The sequence below is a fragment of the Trypanosoma equiperdum genome (genome assembly GCF_001457755.1).
Source record: "Trypanosoma equiperdum strain OVI genome assembly, contig: ctg_1253, whole genome shotgun sequence".
Taxonomy (NCBI): Eukaryota; Euglenozoa; class Kinetoplastea; order Trypanosomatida; family Trypanosomatidae; genus Trypanosoma; species Trypanosoma equiperdum.
In genome coordinates, this window is record NW_027123231.1 from 30,674 (window position 1) to 41,848 (window position 11,175).

The window sequence follows — 11,175 nt, forward strand, 5'->3', positions numbered from 1 at the left end:
ATTACCTTTCTTTTCTGTTTCGGTGCACGCCTTTCTTTTCCACACTTGCGTTGCGCTGCTACGAAGGATTGTTTTATTAGGATTAGATGATAGTGGAACCCATATGACACATAATTAAGGGATAACAAAGAATGAAATTTGCAGGGTTTGAGTGAAAATGTATCTCACGCCATGTGGAGAAGGATATGCTCCTTCATAAATGGCACAATGTGCTTAACATATCAACTGTGCATGGGGGAGGTGATGATAAGAAATAACAATTTTTTTTTTAAAAAAAAAGAAAGCGAAGAAGGAATACCGACTTGAAGTCGTTTGTTTTGCATGATGCTGAAGGCTTGCCACCGTGTGTTCCGTTGCTGTGGTTGTTTTGCTTTTGGTTCACAGCCTTCACCACGTTCCGGTGGTTACTGCGTTAGCTCCAATGGGGTTTGGTATTATTATTTTTTTTTCTCTGTGAATTATTTGTGAGGTTGTTTTTTTTTTGGGGGGGTGGTGAAGAGGGCGGTGGGGAGATGGGGCCCTTTGGTTGTTTTCCCTCACCTCTTTTTCCACTTTACTTTTATCAGTTTCCTTTGCATCATGTTGTTGTTGTTGTTGTCGTTGGCTCATACGAGCACCAGCCAAAGACATTACACGCACGCTTACGTATAGGGATGATCATTGCACTTTGTTGCTGCCGCTCTCTTCAAGTTGATTTTTCTTCGTTTGTTTCCCATTTTTTTTTTCTGTCAAAAAAAAAAAAAATAGTGTAACGCACGATCATCCGACAATCAAGCGGACGTCAGATATGCACAGCGTCAATCCCTACCTTTCAGCGATGTCGTTTAAAAGCACGGACTCCAGATTTGAGGTAACTTTACCGCCGTCTCACTGCGAAGCGCTTCAGGGTATAAACAGGCAAGAAAAACCCAAAACCACTACTGTACCCCAGACGAACCATCCGCTACCACTCAGTGATTATGCGCAACCCATTGTCCGTAAAGCCGGCTTGGTTAAAGCGTCAACAAGTAGTGTTGTTTCCCAATTCCGTGCTGAGGGTAGTGTTATGGAGCCGGTACATGCTCTCCACACTTGTATTCGTCATTTCCTTTCACATCCCGAGGTGTACGGCAGCGATGTACGTGCTATGCTAGATCGAGAACTAATGTACGTTATGCGTGTGAAAGCGTCGGAAAGCGCCCTGCTGACATCCACCACCGTCCCTGTTTCCAGCGTATCACTCCCTTCCATTGCCAACACGGTGCCGGAGAATAACAAAGTCGGTACTTCTTTCCTCGGTAAATGTTCCAATTGGGTGGTCACGCCACGCTCCGTAGATGCGGCGGTAAACTTGGATGCGGCGTTTGGCCCCAACGGCATGTTTGGGCTCGGGAGCGCGAAGCTGGTTGATGGATCCACAGGACTATTTTCACTACTTGAACGAAATAGAAATCTCCTGACAATTCAGGAGCGGCAGCTGCCAATGGAAGATGCCGAAGAGAAGGGTTCGCCCTCGACTATGAGTCCCTTGAATGATTGGGAGGAAAAGAGTGTAAAAACCGATGGCGGACGTTATCGCGAAAAGTCTCGAGTGCATTTTTCCGTCAATACGCAGTCAGGACCGGATGTGTCCAGTGAATATGGAGCAAAGTTGCTCATTGATGGTGCAGGATACGAAATATCATTTCTCAGAAGTCAACTTCACCAAGTCGAGGCGGCGTACAACGCAAAGTGTATTCGCCTTCATGAGCTACAGCAGGAAAGTAATCGGTTCGCGACTGAGCTAGAGAGTTTGGAAGAGAGAAATCGTCAACAAAATGCAAAGATTAATGAGCTGAGTCAACAGGTTGATGGTCTAACACGCGAGGCGGAGCGGTGGAAACGCCGTGCTAATGAAATTAACATTAATGAAAAGGCTCACGGCGGGCGGGGTCCAACAGATCAAACACGCCGAATGCAGGCATCGCAGTACGTAGAGCTCAAGAGGGAGTATACGCACATGTCGCAGCTCTGGAGAGAAACGGAGAAGTCGTTGCAGGAGACAAGGCGTTCTTTGGAGAGTGCAGAGAAGGAAAATCGTGTCTCACACCGCTACCTGACGGATGCCTTTTCCTTCATTGAGAGGCTGGAGCGTCGAATCAAGCGGCGCGACGACTTCATCGAGAAACTAAAGCTTCGACAAGACTCCATGGAAGAGCGGTACGAAAAGATTTTGTGGTGCTTGAATGAGTTGCAAACCCTTAGGGGTCAGCACTCCTACGTAGACTATCTTCTCTCCGAGAATAACGTGTGGTCCATGTTTCTTTTCTCACGTCTTCAATGCCGCTTGGCGAGTGTGGGTCACGTTGACGAGGTGGCATACGATACAAGTATCCCCCTCTATTTCCGACGCACGGCAGCAGGAGGGAAGTTGGCCGATGCTTACAGCCCACAGCTTGTGTACAGATTGATAACAGAACACGTTCAGGGAAAGCGAAGGGGCCTACCGGTGGCCAATGATACTTTCCCCTTCGCAGTACCGTGCTGGAGGGGGATGCATTCTATTAGCTACTTTTCTGCTACCGGCGGCAACCGGACTCCCAACACAAGCATTATGCTCTCTGGGGAGCTAACTCATGATCGACCGCGGCGCAGTCTACCGCTCCTGACGCTCGCAACTGTGCTGCTGCCACCGCAGAATGGCGCAGCACCCGGGGAAGTGATTGTCGATGAAGATATACCCAACAGTGGACAGTACGACCAACTCACTCTCCGCTACCTCATATATTGCTTCTGGGGAGAGCGTTTGACGCAGTACAAGCGGGAAACGGAGCGTCGGCGTGAAGAATACATAGCTGCAAGGGAAAAGGCGGCTGCACTTGATATTTCAGTTGACGTGGACATAGAGAGTGGGGCAAATGACATGGATGAAAGCATTAAATTTCCCACTTTCTTGGCTGCTCTTGTTGAATACGTGCGCCGCCTTTGCCCCTATAAGGCTCCGAAAGGGGAAGAGGAGAGTGCGCCCAAGCTTGTGGGTCCCGTCTTTGTTCGTGGTGTGGTGCTCAACCTCGAGGGAGCGCCTGCCAACCCACGCATGTGCCTTCCCTTCATCTTTCAAAAAGAAGAAAACGGGTCGGAGACGCCAGTTCCACTTTCCCCTCAGGCCCGTGAGCTGCTCTTCGCACTTTACTACTACGCGGAGGAATACAAGGATGTGGACTCGGACTTCCGCCTCTTCCACCTGGTTGCACATCAGCAGTTACCTGAGTTGGTTGCCATCAACTTCTACGCCAGCATGGAGGCCATGCGCACCGAATGCGATAACGTTATTTGCGAGAGCCTCAGGGGGACCCGGAACGCACCCGAAGACAAAACGTGCGACGGTGCTGAACAGCAATGCCCGGACGAAGCTACAACGGAATTACTTTTCACTGATTCGCCAGCGGAGACACTGCGCAAGGTGGCAGTGATGGTCGACGAGGCCCCTCTAGCTGAGGAAGACACTTGCATGGAGGCTGATAGTGATGGAGAAGGGTATGGTGTTATACTTCCGGGAGCCGTAGGGGAAAATGAGGGGAACAAGGAGAAGCAAGAGGCCGGGCAGGAGCCGACCCCTTGCTACTTGACGAAGTTGAAACATGACATCCTGGCTTGTCTCAACAGGAATACCGAAAAGCCTGAGGCCAGTGCCACCAATACTTCTGTACGGTCACCTAAGGCCGACGATACCACCGAAACATCAGACGCACTCTCCGTCCCGAAACAGTGGAAGCGCATCGACGAAAAGTTGCAGCACATGCTGGCTCCATTTTCGTCCCTTTTGCATGCATTTAAGAAATACAAGGAGCGAAGGTCTCTCGGCGGGCGGCGTTGCGACAGACATAAGGCGAGATGTCGTTTAGATATGCTTCCCGGTTCCCGGTCACTGATTGCCATTGAGACGTTTATTGCAATACTGCATAAGCATTGCTTTGCCACATACGCCCTCTCCTGTTCCGGAAGTGTCCGCTCCTCGCTTCTTGACGCTGCAATGAAGGGTGGCCATGGTGGGAATGACGCAAATGATGTGGGCCCCTTCACACGTGTTGGCCAATTGCCGCCCATGAACAAGCACATCCGCCGCCTGCGGTTTGCCATTGCAATGGATCAGCCCTCCTCTCTTTTGCGATACACCGACCTCTTCACTGTGGATTCGCGGTTTGGTACGCCATCTCACTTCCATAACGAATACCTTAGATTAACCATCGATACGTACCTTGAGCAACAAGAGGCATACATGAATATCATCCTTGGTTCATGTGTGGTTCGTGATGGACGCACCATTCCCACTCCAGTGGTGGATTCGGATGGCATCTTGCCATTCCCGGCGCTTCGGGCGGGTTTTGAAGCCGTTCTTCGGAAGTTGTCTTTCGCTCCCAAAGAAAGCAACATAGTGGCCAAACATTTCCTTAACTACTGTGACTTGCTGCGACATGAGGATGATATCCGGCAGGAACAATACGTTGATGCACCGCTAGTAATATGCGCAGAGGTGGTATCTAAAAAAGATTTTGCGAGAGAATCTGCATTACTGAGAGAGCACAGTTGGTCTGTGGAGGATGAGGCAGCCTCCTGTTCACTTTTGCATCTCTCGTTTGCCGCACGAATGATGTATATTGTTTGGGGATTGAATTCCTCTTCGAAAGGGCGGTTAGCGATCTCAATGCTTCCAGGAGCTGCCCGTAGTTTTGTGAACGCAGGTTGTACGATTGGCGGGCAGTTGGTGCCTTCAGAGAGCTCCGACTCCGCAGAAGGGTTATGCCCACTTCGAGAGGACCTTGAGCCCCTCTTTAGGTTCGAAGTGGAGGAAGAGTGCCGTGATGCGCTAAACCGCGCTAAAGTTGGGTACGGGCGACGCAATGAATTGCGGCAGCTGCTGATGGAAACAGAAGATGTACCGACAACGAAGGCAACGGAGTCATCAGCGGCAATCACCGACGTGCGAGAGGTCGAGGGAATGGATCCGTGGGAGTTGCTGGTAGATATTGGTTGCTTTTGTCCCCTTTTTGGTGCTAGATTGCGTCCGGGAACACATTCATTGCACGGGGAAGCCACGTCCGTGTGTTCTAGGAAGACTAGAACTTCCAAGCGCGTTTCTCCGAGGCCATCGTCATGTGACACCGATGCCCCAGCGGGAGCCATTCATTTGTCAGGTGGCGCCTCGCTTTTACGGTTTTTCGGTGCCCGGCGGGCTGCGAAAACGAAAGGCGATAAGCGGAAGTCAAAGAATCGCAGGAACTCTCAAGAATTACCGGGAGCAGTGTTCGCGCAAGTACTGCGTTCTGAAGTCGCGCCTGTTCACTACCAAAGTATATTAGAAAACCTTGCTGCTGTGAGCTCTGAGGCAAACGCCTCCGTTAAGTGTGTTGTTGACCTTGCGAATGCCACAAGTCTCCTTCGTAATCCCCATGTTTCGTCGCCCCACTCCGCATCGTTACAGCAGCAGACGGAGGTAAGCAATTCTACGATCCCCGAATCGCCGGCCTCACGGCGCTCAAGGGCGGCAAAGGGCCGAGATGGTCACGCATCATTTTTGGATGGCAGCGAGCAGCGGGCCTACAGCCCACTCGCCATGTCATCTTCAGACAAAAGCGAGCTGGAAGGCGGGGATCTGGCACCCTCGTCGTTGGCGAGACAACTCCACGTTGCCTCCGCAGTACTCAGTTTATTGTAAGAGAAAGCTCTTACGAGAAAGAGAGGAAAGGATGGGAGGAGAGCGGGAAAAGAAAAAAAGGGGGAAAATGCAGAACAAACAAATACGACAAGCGGTTGGGATGAGGAAGCGAGGAGGTTGTAGAGGAAACTACGAGTTGACGTAAAGAAGGAAGACTGAGCACTTTGGGAGGGGAAGGATAGAACTCTAACTCATTGTTGGGTGCTCCCACCGGTGATAGTGGACGGTGACGGCATGTAAATGTGTTTTACACATGTCTCTCTTGTGTGTTTTTGTGATAGTTTTGAATTGTATGATGTCATCCCAAGGAGCGAAACTCGTCACCTTCGACCCCTAACCCACACACGCGCGCACGTACTTCTCTTCCTCAATGTTTTTTATAGACATCTGATGCGCCGCATGGCTTCAGAAGGCGTTTTTTTTTTTTCCGAATAGCTCTCAGTCACTTGATGTAAATTTGTATACTCTTCACCTTTGGTATTACGGTCATTTACAGTTGTTTGCGGTCGGTTACACACCACGGCAGGTGGGCAGATTTCCCCCCTTCCCCGACCTTCGGCTTTATTCTTTGATCATTTTGAATATTTATTGTGTTTGGCAATACTGCGGACTTCAAGGCCACATCGGTCCCCGTGGGTGTCAAGTCCCACATGTGTCTACACCTGACCAGAGCGATATGGCTAGCAACTTTCAACCGTATTGACCTTCTCTTTTTTTTCTCAGTTTTGCATCTTACGGGTTTAAAGGCGTTGTACAGTTTTCGGGTCGATCGGCTGTTGACATGTCGCCAGCCCACGGAGGCGAAGGGGGGGAATGACCGCGTTGAGATGAATCTTTTTCTCACTTTTTTTTCTTTTTTGAATGGTGCCTTTGGAAGTCGAAACGAGCATCGCAGGTCAGCGGATTGAGGCAAATGTTAGATCAGTACAACATTTTCCCGGAGCACATGCTGCTGTCCATTCTTGGGCCTTATTCCTGTCACCTTGAAAATTAAAAAAGGGTGATAAAGGAAAGAAGGCAGTCGGACAAAGGGGGAAAATTTGTGTTTACACCTGATCGGACCACTTTTCTTTCTTTTTCTTTTGATCCATCAGTTTAGCTGACTGGATAGCTGATTGACCCTGGGATTTTTGGTCCTGGGAAGACGTTGCATGAAATTAAGCCACCCATCACTGTCACTTTTCTGGAGGCGCCCGTCAAGCTGCTGCGTCTTGTCACTGCACTTCCCATATTATGTTGCATTCGTTTTTACCTTCTGAAATTGTTCTCCATTACATGCACACGACAACAACAGTATCGTGGGGTTCGCGTCAGTGCGATGCGCGGCGTGGTGTACTACGGCGAGCAGTTTGTAGAGGTTCCCGATGCAACCGTCACGCTGAGGGATATATGCACATCATTCGGCCTGACGGGAGAGTTTGTGGGTTTTTCATTGAAAAACCGGGCTAGCGGTCTCGTTGTGGCCACGCTTCCTTTTGAGGTTCTCCCCGAAGTGTCAAGTGCCAGTGGCGACGTCGATGAGATGACGTACGATCTTATCACACCTGCTGACGGCGATGCCGCAACGGAGGAGAGAGATCCAACAACTGACGATATGACGGACATCTTAAAACAACTCGTGCAGCTTGGCGCCACCCCTTTACTTAGCGCAGAGACCGACGCATTGATAGATCCGTACGAACCGCGAGCGGCACCAGGGCTTTTGCTTCGCACCATTTACCCACCGTCTGCTTATTGTCCATACCGCTACCGTGGCGACCCCGTCAAAGCGGTTGGGCGTTTTGGTGCAACATCCTCCGCTGCGACACATTCAGCGAGTCCGCCATATATGAGTGCTGTGGAAGTGTACACTGTGGAAAAGGCAACAGGGGCAGCGCTACGAGGTCGTCCAGACCTGACGCCAAAAACCGAGGAGGAAGCAAATGATATTATGCGGGGGTTGCTTACAGCGGCAACGCAAGCGAAGGCGATGATTGCGCTAACAAGCGCAGAGGAGCGTCGCCACGCGGAGGTGGATGTCAAGCCGAACATTTATCCCACGGCCACTTAGTTTGCGGAGGTGAAACGGACGCGTATGCGCGCGCAAGGGACAAAAAAAAAAAGAGTTCGTGGTGGGGTTTGTTTCTACTGGTTTCTCAGATAACGACGCAGGATGGTTTGAAGTACCCCTGTCATTTCGTTTTGGTACTTTGTTATGCGATTGTCGTACAGTCAGCGTGTGGCTGACGTTTACCTGAGATATTTTCTATTTACAGCGAATAAGAAGAATGTAACGGAGCACAATAAGACACACACCTGACCGACTTGGCAAAATTCTGGTATTTGCTAAAGCACTGTTGAGTGGTTGACAGAACTTGGTGTCAATTAATGCATCCTCGTTGCATAAAAAATTGGGGCATGGGAGTCTGACGCTCCCGCGCGGGACACTGTGTGGATGTGACGCGGTGAAGTGTTTTTTCTTCGTTCTGTGATTATTGCATGCAGAAGGGTGGCGGAAGCTCCTGCGCTGAGTGGGTGTTGGTCACACCTGAAGACGAGGCCTCGTCAACTTCCTCACTTCGTCTCTTGCTGGTGGGAGAGGGAAGAGTTGCATCACGTTGAAGAAAGAAGAAAAAATGTTAAGTACATGGTGCTTTTGTTTTTGATCTTGTCCTGTCAAATTGACATACACAAGCACATAAGCTCCCTCATTACACTATGTTCTCTTTCGCCCTGTATTCGTTTCCGTTTTTATTGTTGTGTGCGCACAGTTTTGTGAGGTGGTAGCAGCAACGAAATGAAAGGTGTAGGTACGTGGGAGTCTGCCATGGAGGTAGCGGAAGAGCAGCAGCAGCAGCAAAAAAAACGTGGTGGCGGCTTTCAGTCGTTCGGTCTTGAAAAACCTCTTCTCGATGGCATTTTGAGACTTGGCTACAACGTGCCAACACCCATTCAGCGCAGAGCCATACCGCCAATGATGCAGGGAAACGACATTGTTGCCATGGCCCGAACGGGATCGGGAAAAACGGCGGCCTTCCTCATTCCTATGCTTCATTTACTGAAGGCACACAGCAAAATTGTTGGAGTTCGCGGGCTCATCCTGTCTCCCACGCGTGAGTTAAGCATGCAAATCCTCCGCTTCGGTATTCAGATTAGCAAGTTCTTGGATCTCCGATTCGTAGCACTTGTTGGGGGTAACTCCTTGGAACAACAGTTTGAGATGCTGGCATCCAACCCAGATATCGTAGTGGCAACACCCGGACGTATATTACACATTATGGAGGAAGCTTCACTGCAACTTTCCATGGTGAAATCCATAGTGTTAGACGAGGCTGATCGCTTGTTTGAGCTTGGTCTGCAACCACAAATTGTTGCCATTATGCAGAAGATTCCGGAGTCTTGCCAGCGGTCACTTTTCTCTGCAACAATGCCTAGTGTTCTCGCAGAGTTTACCAATGCCGGTCTCCACAACCCTGTGGTCCTCCGCCTAGATGCGGAAATGAAACTGAGTGATAAACTCAAACAGAGTGCCTTTTTTGTGCGAAATGACGAAAAAATTGCAGCACTCATTGTGCTGTTGAAGAAAGTGATTGGCATTGAAGCCAGTGACAAAAAGAGCGAAAGTGCGGAGAAGCAGGCCCTTGTATTCGTGGAGTCTAAATTCCATGTAGACTACCTGGAGGCAATCATGGAGGCTTACCATATCTCTTGCAGCGCCGTACACGGACAGATGGATCAGGAGGGGCGCCGCAATGCCGTTCGTGCCTTTGCCAAGCGGGAGACGAGTGTTATGATCGTGACAGATGTCGCCGCCCGCGGTTTAGACCTCCCTCTGCTGGACAACGTAGTTAACTTCTCTTTCGCACCAACACCCAAGTTGTTTGTGCATCGAGTTGGTCGCGTAGCGCGCGCCGGTCGCTCCGGGGCGGCGTACTCTATCCTAACCTTTGAGGACTTCCCCCACTACGTAGACCTCATGGCATTTCTTAACCGACCATTGCAATGCCGGAAAGAACCTGGGGACCTTCTCTTTACTGCTGACGACGGCTGCTACGGTCGTATGCCGGAGGACGCGCTGCAGCTTGAGCTGGATTTCATTCGACGGCTCGTGCAGAACGATGTGGAACTTAAGGGCATGACAAAGGTAGTAGAAAACGCTCATAAGAAGTTTGCCCGCACAAAGAAGAAGGCTACACACGATGGCATTCAAACGGCGCGGCAGAGTGAATATCAGTTTGATAGTACGCCGCTTCATCCGATATTTGTGGAACGGTTGGAAAAAAAGGAAATCGCCGCTGACGAGGCGCGTGTTGGGCTGAAACGTTTCAAGGCGAAGGAGTCTCTGTTGGAGATCGTCCATGGAGAGAAAATGATGGAAATCAAGAAACCAGTTACCGTTCAATCTCTCTGGAGGGAGCAACGACAGAGGGGTGAGGATAAAGAGGGGAGTGAAAAAGTTGACACTGGAAGCGATAAAAAGCAGGGAAAGCACGAATCTGAAAACTGTGTTTCAATGGTGGCTCGCAAGAATGGGGCGGTGAAGGGCAGCTCGACTATGGGAAGAAAGCTTTCACTCGCCGAATCGCTTCTCTTGAAAGCACAGGAGCGGAAGAAGCGTGAAAGAGAGGCAGTCAACGGTGAGGAGAACGATGATGTCGATGGCATCACGGTTTTTCCAGCGCGTGCCGCGTACCATAGCAACTCGAGTGCTGGTGCAATCGGCGGTATGGAGTGCAACAGTGACAAGTACCGCGACCGCGAGTTCTTTATGGAAGACGTCAAGCGCAACACCATTGAAGATGTCCACTACTCGGTAAAGGATGCAACGTTTGACATTGGAGCTGACACAGCACAGGAGGCACAACAGCGACGGCAAGTTTACGCTTGGAGCAAGAAGAAGAACCGATACGTTCGCATGAATGTCAACGATGCCAAAGCGCTTCTTCGCGGAGTGAAGAATGAGGCTGGTAAGGCGGTAAACTTCAAGACAAAGCTGAAGACGTACTCTAAGTGGACCAAAAAGAGCAACCTTCGCATTCAGGACGCTGGTGAGGAGGAAGATCTCGGGCCACTGCGCCAAGCACGCGATGCGCAGCGGCAAAATGAACGGGGAGTAGGAGATGAGGATGATGGATTCGATGAGACGGAGGAAGTGGACATCAGTAACCCTAATCAAGGAAAGAAACTGCGGATTGGACGGAAGCTGCGCCGGCTTCCAAAGGATGGTCATGTGCGTACTTTCGAGGAAATGGCTCTCATGAAGAGAAAGGCGGCAAAGGAGAAGGCACGGTTGGAGCGCAAAAAGCAGAAAGGTAAACGAAAAAGGTGAGGCTGATATTCGTGGACGGCTGCACTTTACTTCTTCTCTTTGCGTGGGTGAGTGGGAAGGATGCGGTTCACTGTTTCTCACAGCAACACGGAAAGCGTTTTGCGCAGAAATATCATGCAACATGCCTAGTCATTATTTTTCAATACGTGTAAAAGGGGGAATAATGCCCCTATAAATCTTTTTTCTTTTTTTT

At 50.1% G+C, this 11,175-nt stretch overlaps 3 protein-coding genes and 1 pseudogene across 4 annotated transcripts; all 4 read left to right on the top strand.

Annotated features, from left to right (window-relative positions):
* Positions 1–787: 787 nt before the first annotated feature.
* Positions 788–5,674, top strand: TEOVI_000667000 (uncharacterized protein; the record flags this gene model as incomplete). Its single annotated transcript, XM_067220862.1, has 1 exon — positions 788–5,674. One exon carries the CDS (start codon positions 788–790, stop codon positions 5,672–5,674), a length of 4,887 nt encoding a protein of 1,628 aa, XP_067076963.1.
* A 240-nt stretch (positions 5,675–5,914) lies between these two features.
* On the top strand, positions 5,915–6,377 carry TEOVI_000667100:pseudogene (annotated as a pseudogene). The gene is given in 2 exon segments: positions 5,915–6,088; positions 6,090–6,377. Coding segments are annotated over 2 exon segments (462 nt in total).
* Positions 6,378–6,992: 615 nt separating this feature from the next.
* On the top strand, positions 6,993–7,724 carry TEOVI_000667200 (uncharacterized protein; the record flags this gene model as incomplete). The annotated part of the gene is made up of 1 exon (XM_067220863.1): positions 6,993–7,724. One exon carries the CDS (start codon positions 6,993–6,995, stop codon positions 7,722–7,724), a length of 732 nt encoding a protein of 243 aa, XP_067076964.1.
* Positions 7,725–8,450: 726 nt separating this feature from the next.
* Positions 8,451–10,982, top strand: TEOVI_000667300 (ATP-dependent DEAD/H RNA helicase, putative; the record flags this gene model as incomplete). The annotated part of the gene is made up of 1 exon (XM_067220864.1): positions 8,451–10,982. One exon carries the CDS (start codon positions 8,451–8,453, stop codon positions 10,980–10,982), a length of 2,532 nt encoding a protein of 843 aa, XP_067076965.1.
* Positions 10,983–11,175: the final 193 nt, after the last annotated feature.